The 16,165-nt window shown below is 40.1% G+C and overlaps 1 protein-coding gene across 5 annotated transcripts in view; it reads left to right on the top strand.

The window, feature by feature from the left end:
- Positions 1–16,165, top strand: part of CLASP1 (cytoplasmic linker associated protein 1) — a 1,131,138-nt gene that overhangs the window by 970,059 nt on the left and 144,914 nt on the right. For 4 of the 5 annotated variants that reach the window (XM_069224628.1, XM_069224627.1, XM_069224631.1 and 1 more), the window contains one exon: positions 11,164–11,314. In XM_069224628.1, coding sequence (XP_069080729.1) covers positions 11,164–11,314 — 151 coding nt within the window. Of the gene's footprint in view, positions 1–2,600; positions 2,718–11,163; positions 11,315–16,165 lie in introns of all 5 variants that reach the window. The other variant, XM_069224630.1, reaches the window with a different exon arrangement.

Below are 16,165 nucleotides of genomic sequence, written 5' to 3'. Positions count from 1 at the left end.
ATTTCTGATTAGTGAGAGAAGAATTATTAGGAGGAGTATGGGCTGCATATAGCCTTTGACAATCGGTTCCAGATGTGGACTATCTCCAAGACCTCAAAATGTTTCTTTCCAGTGTAGCAGCTGAGCTGATATTCTACACACATGGATCTGTGAAGACTAATCTGTGGTAGGTCTAGCCCTGAAAGGAGTAACTCTGGCCATTCAAGGGCATTTCCTCCTCCCATAGTATCTCCATTGAAGTTACAATCTTTTTGGTTACAGAATCCATAATCTTAGAGAAGGGAACGCATAGACTCATAACATGCTTTATTCCTCTTTACTAAGTGTTGGGGTTCACTTTAGGCATAGCTTGAAAAAAGAACTCCCAGCCACCAATTTATTGATCACATCAGGGCAACGTGAGTGTTGGAACCATAGTAGAACATAACAAACATTGCTGGTTGCTCTGCTACAACGTCAATGTCACAGTCCTTTCCATTAATGGATTCCCATAATTTGAGCAACTTTCCCTAATGGATTTGACTCTCTCAATCTCTCACGTTGTTCTTCTATATCATCTTAGACCTGCCTGTACACCCAGTAGATTCCCACCTCTGCAGCCCCTCAACGGGATCATATTATCATATTTGCACATTCTTCATATTCTCAACACTGAAACCATTCACTTTATGGGTTCCTAACCTCTAAATGCCTGATTTTTTTTATCAATTACCACTTTGAAATACCTTCACCCTGTGAACTATCTTTATCTAAATCTGTAGATTCACAATACCCTATCAGCCAAAGTTCTTCAGCCAGTATATTTTAATCATTTAACTTTTTTAATTCCATTGGTTCCCATCTCTTAATCCCTTCACACTCTGCTTCCCCATCCCCTGCATCGCTTCACTTTAAGTATTGGCTTCCTCTGGATCCCTTCACTTCATTGAATCCCATCTTTGAATTCCTTAGCTCTGGATTCCCTCCTCTGAATCCCTTCAATCCTAAAATGTCTACCTCTAAGTCAGTTACACAATGGAATCTCCTCACTAAATCCCTTCAGTCTTCCAGTTTAATTTCACTCTATGGAATACTACAATTCTCATCATCTAAGGAGGTTTGCTCAATTTACTGCACACCCTGTGCTCCAAAATCTAAAGCATTATTCCACCTTTCCCTCCTCGTAGAACTCTGTCCCCTAAATCCCATTGAATCTCTTCAGCTCTGCATATGGAGTAGAAGGTCCACTGGCAAACCTGTATCTGCACTCTCTCCCTTGATACAGTCTAGATTTCTGTGTACAAAAAGTGATGGATGGACTACTTGAATTAATCTCAGTCACTTGTAATTACTCGGGCTGCATCCCAGTCCATCATTATTTTGCACATCCTGCCACCTCAGTTTGGACCCAGATATATACAAATGAGTTATGACCCTGCACCACTGGGAGCACTCCTGTCTGCAATGCCAGGACAGGGCCTCCTTAACTGGAACACAAGCAACCCAGGATCTGTTTTGCTCTAGATAGGGAACTTCAAACAGGTATAGCTTGGCTCTGATAAGGCAGTGTGCACAGGACCCTCTTTTCAGCATACCTTTCCCAAAGAGGGGAACACAATAAGGTAAACAAAACAGTGATAGCTGGAATTCTTAAATTAATCTCAACATTTGATAATTACTCTGGGCTGCATCCTTGTCCATCGTCCAGGCCAGGTCCTCCCTGTACTGGGTGAAGCTGATCCAGGGTTAATTGTGTTCTGGTTCAAGGAGGACATGGCATGGAAGTTTGAGCTGAACTATTCCCATTGCAGAAGAGTCAAGACTGATTTGCATAATGCTGGGTCCAAACTGCGGTGGCATGATGTGCAAAATAACGATGGGCTGGGAGGTAGCCCTAAGTAATTACCAGTGACTGAGATTAATTCAAGCAAACTATCATCACTTTTTTGTATACTGTAAAGTAAGGTGGGCACTTTTAAAATCCTATCATTTATGTCAAGGATATCTAGGTCATTGGAGGTCATTAATAGAAATGTACCATCTGTCAAAGCTAGCCTAAGTAGTTAAACAAAGTTCTGTCATGTAAGAAGTTTATTCATGAATCGTGGTAAAATGTTGACAAATAGTGACCGCTGCCTCACAGGAAATGAAATATGTAAGTACTATATTTGGGTCAATTCTGGGTTTCTGAGGAATGTCCATATCAGGATTTCTTAGCCGATCTAAGCAAAAGCATTATTTATATTGCAGTCAACTGTTTGTGCTTGTGGTTATGTTTTATGAACCGACAGATTTGTTTGTAAAGCCTCACTGTACACCGTTAATTATGACATGCAGTGCTATGCAAAGACTGGTGGTAAAAAGAAGGTTTGTATGGTAACTCTCCTTAATTCTATCATCTACATTTGCTCAGGAATTGAAAATCTTTATTTTTGACAAAATAAATGCCTTGTAAAATGGAATAAACAAGGCTAACCAATGAAGTATGCCTAATTTTGCTTTGATTTCATTAACCTAGTGCGAAGTAAACATCTTTACTACCGCAGATCATACTTTCTTTTTATTCTCTTTCTTCCTCTTTTTTTTTTTTCCTCACTTTTCCCCTCTTCTGTCCGCTGCAGTCGGTACTGGGGTTGGAGTGCAGATGGGCTGTCGAAGCACCCCCCTCCCCTTTCTCAGTCTCACTCCCTCCCCATCGTTCCTTCCCACAAGACTTTCAGGCGCTCTTACTCTCCCAGGTAACTAGCTACCTGTTAAACTTGTTTGAGGTGTCACAATATTATTGTGTTTCAAAAGTCATAAGAAGCTTACAAAGTTGGTCTTGTGGTTTCCTGTTTCTGTTGCCTAGGGGAATAATGGGGCATCTCTTAACCTGCAAGGGAGTTTCTCAAAATAAAATAGGCACTAAACCTTCTTAGGCAAATGAAGCTTTATCTGGATTTGGATTACAATTGTCATATGTTTTATGCTCCAATGGACCCAAATGCATTAAGAGTCCATTTTAAAATGATGATGTGGTACAACAGCTTAAAAAAGGCAGTAGTAGTTACTGTAAAAATTACACAGAAAAGTAATAGATCTTCTGTTCTGATAGATAATTCGGACTACAGATTCCTGACCTTTTGAGTTTCCCCTCAAGTGCGAGGCTGGACCTGGAAATATTTATAGCAGTTGCTGCCATACGCCAATGCGTAGTGCCCTCAAACGCAATAATAAACCCCACAGGGAGCGTGAAAGGGTGGTGCCAAATATGTACAAAGGCACCACCCTTTCACATTGATGTTAGTTCCTTTTGTTTAGTGCCCTTTGTTGCAGATCTGGAGCTCTACCAGCAAACTTTTGTCAGTGTTTTACAGACCTCTAAAACCAACAACAGTTTATCATGCTTCCTGCCTGACTATCCCTCTAACAAAGAGAAGCTTTATTCGTTGGACCAAAAGAGCCCTTCAAACTAAGCAGTACTGAGTGGATGACCAATTCTTTGTGGGATTTTCTGATGTAAAGAAGGGGAAGGCGATCCAGAAATAGACCATCTCAAGATGGATTGCTCCCTACATAAAAATGTGCTATGCCCAGCGCCGCTGGAATTATACTGCAGTGGAGCACACATTTATGCAGCATAGTTGACTAATTTATGTGGCACAAAAAGGAAAATTATGGAGGATAATGCAACATTTTTTTATAGTAATACTTTATTATTTTATCATTTTTACTTATGGTGATATTGCCTGGGCGAAGATTCCCCCTCATCAGTACCAGTTTACCAACCAAAAACAGAAAGAAGCAACTGAAATATGACCACTTAACGTTTGCAAAGGGCCTTCCACTGTGTGTGAAAAGATACTGCCACATTTTCAGTAACATTTTATCCATTTGAACTTGAAACACTTTAAAAAAAAAAAAATCTGCAGGATATGCAGCAGACGCAGAATCACATAATTCCAGTGGCCCTGGCTATGCCTTGGATTAAAAGGAACCTCCTGTTGGCCTTCAGGCTTATTCTTTAGAGCTAGGGCCACCATTATGGCTTTAGCCAGGGGTGTTCTATTGCTGGACTTCTTACAGGCAGCTACATGGCTTTCCATCCACACCTTCACCAGGTTTACTGTCTTGATGTGCAGGTTTGAGAGAACAATTTTGGGTACTTGGTCATGGAGGATTACTTGATGTAAAGTCCATACTCAAACCCTCCACCTATTTGGGAGTACTGCTGTGATATATGTTCAGAAGATGAGGAATCTATGGTTGGATATATCCTTCAGAAGAACAAGTTACTTACCTTCAGTAACTCTCTTTCTTGTTTGATATTCTAACTGCATGCCTGCCATCCTCCCCATTTCGTAGTTTTTAAGAAAGTCCTTTAGTAGATTGTGCACTCTGTCACGGTTCTGTCTGTTACTAACTCGCCACGTTTTGCAAGCGCAAATGTTTTATGGTGAACTGACATCTGCGTGCAGGGTGACACCTATAAATGGCTTCATGACTTAACTTCCGAAGAGGGGTGAGGTTGTGGCGGAGTCATGTGGTGCTGTCTATCATTGCGCTGGAGATATTACAGAAAACATTTGTGTTTCCATTGTTGTGCACTGTGGAATTCAAAGGTGAGGAATTTGCTGTTAGAAGTGTCCATCAGAAAGTGTGTTACTGAAGATAAATTACTTTTTTATTAGCTCTAGAAACAACTAATATTTCATCAGTCTTTGTTGCGTAAGCTCTGTTAGAGATGCATCTTATTTTGCGTCTGCTGTTGACGACAGTCCCTGCTTCCAGGGAGATAAATAAATAGAAGCCATGGCATTAGGCTGGCCAAGTGTTTTCCTTTCATTTAATTTCATTTCACATTTTGAGAACAAAACATTCGTCATTCACCCAATGTCATTGCTGCACCCTGTCTAGAGGTGTTGGGACCCTGGGTCAAGCTAATGAAAAGGCACTGGTTTATAAATGTCATTCCCGTCATTTTATTTTGCCTGCTTTAAGACTAAAGAAACCGGGCAACTTAATACCAAATGCAGAGATTTCCATGTGACTGTAACTTTTCTGCGTTTTCCTGTCCCACCCACATATATAAAACTATTTTGACATGTCTCTGCACTGCCCTTTTTTTGTAAAAAAAAAAAAAAACTCAAATGAATCCCGCTATCCCCATAGCGAAAAATAGATATTAGCATTTTGTTGATAAATCTTTTAATTTATTTCAATAGTCATATCAACAAACGGCACACATCTGTTCAATAAATGCTATAATGAAAAAAGTATACCCATGATTTAAATTTCCTTTTTTTCTTTTTACTGTACTCACCTCCAATTATTTTTATTTCTCCGATACAGTAATAGTCACCGCTGAAGTGGGCCTAATAAATGTGTAGAAAAAAGCCTGTTAATCATGTTCTTCATATCAAGTATTCATTGTAAGATCTACACCATCTTGTTTTATTGAGGAAATGGAGCACGGTCACACTGGGAAAGAAAATAGGTCATGACCCTCATTAGCGATTCGGATAGCTAAAAAATGGCTAACAAAAGGGCATTGTATAGAGGTTTGGCAAGATATGTGAGACTGTATGCATTTGTGACAACCTAGGGAGTGTTTGTTGTAATATCAGAGAGATCAACAGTAAAAACTGGCAAACCAGACCATGAAACAGGCCCACAAATACCCAACAAAACACCCCACACGTTGATCTTGTCAGACCAGTTCTTACACTGCCAGATTGTCCTATAGACCCATGCGTCCCTGAAGATGATCCAGTATCATACCCAACAGCAACCATAATATGTATGAGGATTAAAAGGAGAGGAAGGCCTCTACCTGATGCAGACTGCAGCACAAATGAAGCATTTATTTTTTAATTCCCTTCTAATGGCAATCTGCATTGTGTTTTCCCTCAATGATCAGGACAGTTAGTGGTTACTGCACAAATATTCACTGGCCAATGTCAACCTTTTTTCTTATAGTAAGGGTCACTGCAACTGAACAGTGCCACAGTGAAAATAGTTTTGTGAGGCACTTGACGGCATTTTTTTGTAGCTTGCAAACTGTATAAACATGAGGCGCAGTACAGTGTTTTATAATGGTTTGCTTTGGCAGGTATGAGCTCAGTTTTGCTCTGTTCTTTCGTTCCATTTTTTCTTTGTAAGGTCTATTTTGTCTGCATGGTGTTGCTCAGGACATCACACTTGTAGACTGTCTTCCACTCTGTATTTTCAGCAATTAAAACGAGCAGTTGACTACAGCAGCCTGTGCTTGATTCTGCTGTAAATGTCTTTAATACCTTGTCCGCAAATTCCTTTATGGAGTGTAGTTTGTTGATAACCATTGAGAGTACAAAATATAGTAGATTTTAGAACTTTTCTTTTTTACTTGATATTGTTTCTTATATGGAAGCCATTGAAATCTACATTTATCTCTTCAGCTCGAGCTGTTTAACTCGTGGGAGCCTACCCAATAAACTAGCAATGCAGTCACTTCCAGGATAGTATCTTGTAATACTCTCAAGCACACCTCTGAGAAGCCTTAACACCCTCCACACAACAACCTCAACTGACATCATAACAAAGGAAGATGTTGCTACTTTTAGTCTGTGGTACCACAGCCTATTCTAATTCACACTTGTATGTAGGTCCTGTTGTGTAGATTTTCTAGCTCCTCTACTTCGTCCCGAAACACTTGGCCAGTTAATGGTTTCTAGCACTTTGTTAAAACTTAGAAATACTAATGTGCGTGATCCGGCACACTGTTCCAGTAAAGCAAGATGTAAGGTGCACGAAATGCATATAAGTAATATAGTTTCTCCCTAAAGATTGGATTTTTATTTTTACAGATTGCTCACTTTCGTTCTGCAGTTTTTCAGTGACAATTAAAGTTCAGTTAACCTGGGAAGGTGCAATATCAATGTAATCAAGAACTCGCTGGTGTTGTTGGCTCCGTATGTGAGGCTGCAATGGTTTATTTTGTAGACAGGAAGCTTTTCAAGGTTTTGATGCCTTTGACATGTTTTTCAGTGAATTTATGCTCGTTAGAAGCAGTAGGCAACTCAAACAAATCTGTGTCACAGGCAAATGCATTGTGCTGTGCTCTTGTATTTAAGTCTGGCATCTAGCCAATTTATTTACAAATTTCTATCTCTTTGATGCCACTATTAAGTGTGCTTTGCTCACAATTTTTACACGCTGTAATCCACAAGAAGCAACATTGTATAAAAACAAATGATTAAACGATATTCATGTTCTCATGTTTTATGGACATATTAAATGGGTTTGACTTGTTTTTTTAAAGATACTAAAAGCAAGTCCTGAGCATATGCATGGGGCAAAGTTTCGCAGTTGTGCTCATGTAATTTATTCCGAAATTTGTTAGTGCATGTTGATATTACACTAATCCAATAATATTGTGACATTTTGTATAGTCTCACTGCCACCTGGAATGTTTTTAGTTTTTTCCTGTGTTTGCTTTCCTGCCTATACAGTTCTAACTCTATCATGTGAGAGAGATGTTTGGGCGGTTTTCCATATAATTTCCTTTTTTTTGTTAATCAGTAGTATACTAGATGCAAGTGCACATGTAGCCAAGTATACATTTGGCTGTTTTATCATTCTCTAGATGGGTGTTTAATTAATTTTAGTACTGTTTTGACTATGAAAGATAGTCATGGGATGAGCGATTTCATTTTAATTAATCACCAGTCCCTCTGCATACTGTTCTTAATAATTGTTGAAGTCTTATTTGTCTTACATAGCAATAAAATGTCTCAATCACAACAATACATTTTTAGCTAGTGGCTGTGTAACAGTTACAGAACAAACATTAGATACAGCAAAAGTACTTGTAGATCGTACCCCCTTTCAAATCCAAACTCTGAAAAGCCACCACCTTGCAATGACACTGAAAACGTATTTTATAATACTGTATTTTCAGTATTGCCCAAGTTAGCATTTACATTTTTGTGTCTTGATATCCTGCATAGTTACAGTTTAATTGACTGCACTTGCTTAATTTATTAATAGAATAAAGTTTCATTAAGAACTTTGCATTCTTGGTTTGTGTTTCTTTTGTTTTATTTTTTGACGTGGTGCCTTTTTTATTAATAATGCCTATTGCTTTCTGGTTTTAATACTAAACTCTCCCTAAAGCATTGCTGCTTGACTGAGTGCTTGGCAAGACCTGTGGTTTCATTATGTATGGAAGAGCAAAAGATGTGTTGTACCCCAGTACTCAATGCATGGTACAAGGGCTAACAGAGGAGATCAGATGGATTCTATGGAAAATAGCAGCTCTGCTTGCTGTAGTTCCTTGCCACCCGGTTAAACAAATAGAATTTTGCACGGTAGATATTTTCATCTTCAGTTTGGAGAGAATTTCTTTTAATTTGCCGGAGATCAGAAACAACCAGTCTAACTATTCTCATTCCTACAACCTTTGTTAAAATGTTTTAATTTTCCACCTTCGCGTGCAGATGTTTAGTGTTAACACCCAACAAGTTGTTTGTAACAATGTCTTCCCAGCTTGTAGTTGCTTACAGCTGGTTTTCTCTTCTCTACATTATTTGAGTTTTCTGATAATTTAAACTGAGTGTGTTCACTATAAATTGTAGAATCCTCATCAACATCTAAAGGCTGAGTGTTTCTTGCTCAAAGGTGAGATTTTCTCTCTTCAGGATCTCTGGTGCCCTGTAAGCCTTCATTCTGTCATAGAGAATGTTTCCGTAATTTGTGGATTTAATTAAAATTTTCATGCATATGCTTCCGCGTTCTAGAATCAGTGTGAGGAAGGCTTATGGTTCCTCTGCTCTGCATTAAACTTTACTTTGTGGATGCATTGGTCCACTCACTTTTCAATTTGGTGTGTTTCCTGTTCTTTTAGCTGTCCACAGCTATATCTTGTGCTACAGATATTCCTTATTAATAGGTTGGAGAAGTATCTATGAAAGTGTAGGAAATGACTAGCAGTTTCTCTCCCTTACAAACTTGGTCACTGCTGTTTTCAATTTTATGTGCAGAAGAGTTGCTATTTGAACTTTACTGCCACAACAGTTCTGGCACCTAGATAAGCTACATATATGTAAGGCCATTTATTTACTTTAGGAACCATTTCTGATCTCATCTGAAGACGGTGTGGCTCACCACACTTAATTGTGAACATTCAAATTTGCAGCATAGCACCTTGAAGAATTGATTAATACAGTCTAATACTTCACATTCCAGCTTCAGGAAAGCAAGGTCCTGGGAAATTCTTACACAAAAACCATCAACATACGGATTGATTATGTTCTCTATTTACAAACTCTTCTCTACACTATAGGCAACATTGTTTGTCATACATATACAGCCAGAGCTGTCACGTTGTTTTGTGCAAGATCTACTGCTGTCCAATTACTTTTTTAATGCTTTCTGTACCTTGAAGTGTTTATAGTTTGCTTGGTTTTTGTTGTCGGTTCCTTCCCATCAGACAAACAGTGTGGTTTTCTAGTACCAAATATTTAGGGCACATTTTCATATTGGACTCCTAAAAAAGGAATTGATGGAATCTAATTCTTGTATACTTATGACCTCTGTATTATTTTCCACTACACCAGTGTTGTACTGAGCACACATTACTAATGTCAAAGTCTTGGCTGACTTTTACATAAACCATAAGTTTGATTTTCCGTCCTTTTTCAAGGTACTTATAGTCATGTGAAGAGGTTTGATTTTAAGAGGTCTCTTTTTTCCATTCAGCTTAATTTTGGAATTCATTAAGAAACTGGAGAATTTTTGTTTGTCAGTTGTGTTGTTGACGGAAACCTAACATTTATTTGATGGCCGAAGAGGATGAACATATCCTCACTCTTCCCATTTTTTACCTGCTTTAAATACAATTCCCCAACCACTGCTCTTCAAACTTAGCCTATTTTAGGAGCAGAGCAATATGGATTCCTAATAAACCACTTACTTTACTTTGGATAACGGGTTACAGATTGAGGATCCATGTTACTATTTGTCCAATTGTATATCTACTTTTTTACATTTTATGTTATTAGTAATATAGTTCAACATTTTGAGGATCAAGAGGTGGCATGATGTTAATGTTCCATGTCAAGTAACATCGTTTCCCTCTGTCTTCTTTGCAGAGGCTTTACCAGCTTTTTTTCTGAGAGTATGTCTTGTGGATTTTTTCTGAGAGCATGTCACTGTGGGCTGTAGACGATATGTAGTCTTCCCTTATTGAATTATTTGAGCTGTTCTTTATCTAATTGAAGTAGGCTGCAACACGCACTAAAAATAAATTTGGAACAAGCTTAAAAATGAAAATGTTAATGTTACTACATAGGCGATTGTCCAAATAAATTAAAGACTACAGTCTTCCATTATGTAATTGTTATCAAATAAAGTGTTCTCTAAAATACTCTCATTTGAATGTTGAACAAAGTCTCTAAATAATTATAAAATATCAGGTCAGGCTAGACATTTATTTGCCTACGCCTACTTGTCTGCCCTGCCTATTTTATCAGTATTACGATATTTTCTATAATAAATTAGGCAAAAATGTAAGTTAGATAAGACCTGCTTAAGACCTGCCTGCCAGTAATTATTGTACATCTGATAGAGATTCATTTAAATGTATAGTTGGAGTTTTATTTTTATTTCTTGTTCTCCTTTAAATTAAACTAATGTTGACTGGCTAAGGGAGCATTCTAATCATTAGCACAGTCCTTGGGAGAAGTTGCAATTAAATAGTTGCTTATTATGGTATGTATTTTTCTTGGCAGAAATTGGAAACAAAATGCATAAAAAAGCATGTGCTTTCACATTGAAAGATTTTAAACATTTTGGTGGTTGATGCCCACCAGTCTCATCATTTTCCGGTTGCCGCTGCATGTTTTTTTCTCGCTGCTGCCATTTCATAATTCAACTTCGTTTTGGTTTACCTTCGTTTATCAGAGCATTGAGAACGAGTTAAAGTATTCAATTATTCGTTAAGATAAAAAGTCAGACTGGTTACATTAGCATGTGATTTTACAGGCATTTATATTTGCATTGTCATAATTATAATTTTGCTCGTGATGCTTCTCTTGAACTTGAAAACTGGCTTATCTGGGCTATTGCAAAAATCTCCCCCAGTGAGCTAGTTTAAACACATTCAGAGTTTCCAAACTGACATGCAAAATTTAAATGTAACATTGTTATTTGCATTTTGGCATTTAGTTTGCTGGATTACGACACGGAGAATCTGAATTCAGAGGAAATCTATACTTCTTTCCGTGGAGTAACAGAAGCCATTGAAAAGTTTAGTTTCCGTAGCCAAGAAGATCTGAACGATCCAATGAGACGTGATGGAAAGAAAGACTGTGACATTGTAAGTATTCTGATTTCTTGTCATATAAGATACCAGAATAGAATAAAAAATCCAGCACTGATAGCGTTTTTATAAAAGCTAATTCTAGAGGATAATTGTAACTGCAGGCGTCTTACCTTACAATACTCTCCAGGTAACAGTCCAGATCTGGAAAACCTTCACCAGCAATGCTTCCGCTCTCTGCTTGATGGCTTTGTTTTGACTCTATATTGCTCAAGACATAACTGAGCAGAACGGCATATAAGCACCACACTGGCACACTGATATCCGTTCCTTTGTTTCCACGCCTTCCAATGCAGATCTGGCGCTCTGCCAATTTTGTCGGCCTTCTGAAGACTCCTAAAAACAAGATCTAGTGTGCTAAGGGAACAATAAACATTACTAAGATGACAGGTTTCAAACCACACAATAAGTGTAAAAAGCAGATGTCTGTCATGGACATAGAGGAGTTGTGTCTCTGGTGCTTGGGCCAGGCCTCAGTCATGTGATAAGGGTGTCCTCATGCACTCATAGGCGATGTAGCACAGAGAAGCAAAACTGCACCTCATCTCGCTTCCCGCTCCAACTCAAGGGCACATACTCTCTCCCGAGTTCACTCCTGTGAGAGCAACTTCACAGTCAAACGTATCCAGTAAGTTAAAATTCAAGCACTAGAAAGCAAAGTGAGACTCAACCCCATCACGCCACTCTCTATTCAAAGAGAAGGCATAAGAGCATCATGATGTTTGTCAGCCCCCGTCCAGATGTTTGATTCCAGAGCAGGGTCCACATTTGGTCCAGGTGCACCCAGAATTCCTTGGGCCATTGACACCTTTAAGGAGGCCAAGTATTAAATACTTGGTGTTCTTCTGGCCCCCATTGGCATGCACTTGGGCCAAAGGATCCCCAAAAATCCTCATTCAGCATTCTGCCAACTGACCAATCCAGTCTTCCACTCTTGCTTCAAGACCTACTTCGGCCCATCCCTTATCAATCCAAATACCGATGCCGCTGGCACTGGAGAAGGACTTGGTGCTGGTTCTGATGACTGATCCTGAACTGACTTCAGCATGATCCCCAACTGATGACACACCACAATATTACTAAAGTGCAACAGGTATCCATACAGCCACACTCCAATCTCTTGCCTCTACGAGGGTAGAAGCTCCATTAGAGACTCCTTTATCTTTTAGGCTCTGATTCTGACCAGAACTTACTAACCACCGAGAGATGATGATGATGATAATGGTGGGGATGTGGATGATTTACCCACTCGTTATCACAATTGCAATTTTTTAATGCGGGCCACAGGAATTATTGGAGACATATAGGTGGCTCTCATGTTGACTGTTTTGTTGGCTCACACCTGTTCAGTGAAGGAGCTGATTTTACATTGGAACCTTTTCAAAGAAAGTAGAGCCAGTAGAGGTGTTTTGACTCTTCTCAAACAGAGGCTACTCTAGGTGTCTTGCGTATAGTTGACATCAGTCTCCCCAGCCACTGCGGTAGTCCCCCAGTCCTTTTGCGGCTCGAGATGTGGATCTGGCAGGCAGTGTGCACGCCTACCAGACCATTAGTCCTTCTAATCTCCTTCCCCTGCAGCAGCCACTAACCTGCTTTAGCTTGTTATTGGTGGCACACAACCCCCACTTGTGAGGCAGGGACTGGCATTTTTTGCCAGGTTGGTGATCCATCTTGTTTGAAAGATTGGTCCTTCAAACCTTTCAACATGACTTTGCCCTTCGATTACTTTCTGCTCTGCCAACCCTTCCCCAACATCACTCTGAATCTCAGAGGAACACCTGTCTGTTCTGTTGCAAGAGGTGCAGAAGAAAGGTGGGAACTTGAGGCCTTGTTAGACCTTCATCATCTGAATGCCGTCCTGGGGAACATCAAATTGAAACTGCTCAGGCTAGCCAAGATCCTGTCTGCACTGGATCTGAGCAATAGGATCGTGTTCTTGGTCCTTCAGAACGTGTATTTTCATATACTTGTCCTCAGGCCCCAGAGACGTTACCTGTGGTTCAAGGTGGGCCAGGAGCATTTTCAGTTTGCTGTGCTTCCCTGCGGCCTCACCAGTGCTCCTCGGGTTTTCACTAAAGTGATGACAGTGTTCATTGCCTACTTTCAGAGGTAAGGGATGCCAGTTATCCTGTATCTCAATGACTATCTGTGGAAGGTGGCTCAGCACTGCCAGTCATAGACCACCTCTAGGGAACGACGAACCTTCTGACGCCGTTAGAGTTCACGATCAGTGAGCCAAAGTCACGCCTGACTCCTTCACAGGTGCTTCCTTCAATTGTGGATGTCCTAGATATAGTAGAGTTCAGGCCCGTCTCTCTGTTGCTAATAGTCCAGGATATTCACAATATGATCCCAATGTTTTTGCTTCGGTCCTAGATCTCAGTGGCAGTAGCTCTGAGGCTTCTTGGCCTTTTAGCCTCTTGTATCCTCCTTGTTGACTGCACTAGGTGACATATGCGGGCTCTGCAATGAAATCTAAAAGTTATAGTTGGCTGGCAACAAAGAAACCTACCCAAGTCCTGTTAAAACTTCAAAGAAGACAGCACACAATCTGCATTTCTGTTTGGTCAACCCTTTTTTTAGAATTTGCTCCCAGTGTGTTCAGGGACAATCCCTGTTCACAAATTACAGGTTTTAAACCTTGTGGGGACTGCTACAGACAAATGTTGTGTTGCATCCTCATTTAGTTTGACTTTGGTGCCTAGGTTTGGGCCACGACCCAGAGGCTTGCCCCAAATGCAAGTCCATGCACCCCATGGGCGCAGTCGGTCGAATAACTTTATTCGGCAGTTGCCATAAAAGTACAAACCAAGACACATTTACCGATCTATAAATAGTAAAAAAATAAAACTTAATACCATTGCTGAAAACACCACATGAGCATCCAATCTAAAACCCCTTGACATACATAGATAAATATACAAGACATAATTAAAAATCACAAAGTCAGAAAAGTACAAATATTAGCTTTAAAATGATATACTATAGGTGCATAAATTTTTTAAAAAGGAGTAGGCCTTTTCCTAATACTTAAGGAAGCTGTGACAAAGTCTAATACATGATGACAAATTTGAATATCAGGCAATCTCTGAAGATATAGTAGGGCTTCCTTAAAATGAATGGGTCTAAGAAGACGTAGCGTAGGTAAAATAAAAGCCCCTCTAGGAGTAGCGTATAAAGGGCAAAAAAGAAAAAAGTGCAAAGTGCCCTGAGTTGATTTGGAGTCACAGGGACAAAGTGGTAAATCCTTTTTCCAGAAACATGGTTCGGGGAAAGCTACCTTAAAATGAATTAGGTTAAGTCTAAAAAGTGTTAAAAAGGAAATTGTTCTAAAACTCGAAAACCAAGTCAAATAGGGTTCAAGGCATGGAACAGTCACGATCCGAGAGTAGGAATCAAAAGATTTAAATTTCAGGGAACTATGAAATCTCAGCTCTGATATATGCTTGGAGTAAGTAGACTTCAAGACAGACCTAAAGTTTATAGTTAACAAATGAGGGTCATCAAACATGTATCTAAGCCCTAGGTTCTCAAAGGAGTTTTGCAAAAACATAAGCCAGGGAATCCTATTTGAATTTTCCAAATGTAGACAATCAGAGATACAGTCTTGGACCAAACTTGCCGTAGGGTTTGACCAACATCTGATCCAGAGCAATAGTGGGGCCATAAAGACCCTGTCCTCCAAAAAGCACTGACCAAGTTCTTCATGGCAGATGATATTTGCGGTGCATTTTGGAACCAACAATAATCTGCGCAGGAATTTTTTTTCAACACTCTGAAGAGACGGTATTTTATTATAGCCCCAGACGCCTGCCCCGTAAAGGACTGATGCAGTGCATTTGGAATTGTAAAGAGTTTTCAACTGTGCAGGGGGTCTGTGACCTAATTTATTTGAAAAGCGAAAAATTGCTTCGTTGTTCCTTATCAACTGTTGGAGCTTAAAATTAATGTGTGTCTTCCAGGACAAAGAGGAACTCATGTACATGCCTAGATAACAACATTCTTTGACCTTAGTAAGGGTGTGCCCTCCCATAGTAAATTGTTTAGACTTTGTATTGCGTGGGCCACAAGTCATAACAAAAGTCTTGGGGTAATTTACTTTCAGATCAAGGTTCAACATAAAATCATAAAATACATCCAATAGTCCCTGTAAACCATGGTGACTCATGACCAGTCGATGAAGCTCCTGGTAGCATGCAGAAGAAGGCTGCAATCCATTCCCAGTCCCGCCTCCGAGGGAGCTCTCAGGACCGTTCCTGCAGATGTTTGTCTTCTCACTCCAAGGTGTCCTTTTTAAAGTTGTGCAAGTCAAAGAAAGACAGAAAGTAATCGCCTCAGTGTTATTCTGCTTTTCCCTCCCAACCTGTGCTCTGAGGCCCCATTTCCACACTCCACCTGTGTAGCTGGCATCTGGCCCCACTCCATGTATGGCACAGTTTCCTGGGGCTAGAGCAACTCCTGCTCAATTGAAGGCGTTCTAAGACACCAGGCATGCTATCTTTGGACCACCAACTCCCTCTGGCATGCCTTTGTGTCTCACAAAGCTGTGCCCCGACTGGGTTACTGCAGGGAGGACTGCCACTGACGCTAGCCAAAGCCCCTGGATCAGCCCTCGAATCAAGATTGATGCTGCATGGATGCCTTTTTCCACCCCAACTCCTTTCCATCTAGCGCTATACCCGACACCCCAGGTGCCCATAGATGAGGAGCCCATCCTCCTCCCGGACTCAAGCGAGCACTGCCCCCAAGATATTCATCATCAATGCCAGTGCCGTCCAGGCCCATCCAGCCTTTGGACTTTCCACCCCTACATACACACTTCCTTCCTGAAGGAGAAGATGAGGAGTA

Source organism: Pleurodeles waltl, chromosome 3_1 (genome assembly GCF_031143425.1).
Source record: "Pleurodeles waltl isolate 20211129_DDA chromosome 3_1, aPleWal1.hap1.20221129, whole genome shotgun sequence".
In the NCBI taxonomy this organism is placed as follows: domain Eukaryota; kingdom Metazoa; phylum Chordata; class Amphibia; order Caudata; family Salamandridae; genus Pleurodeles; species Pleurodeles waltl.
Note: the sequence above shows the minus strand (reverse complement) of the source record. Positions and strands in the feature narration are given on the sequence as shown.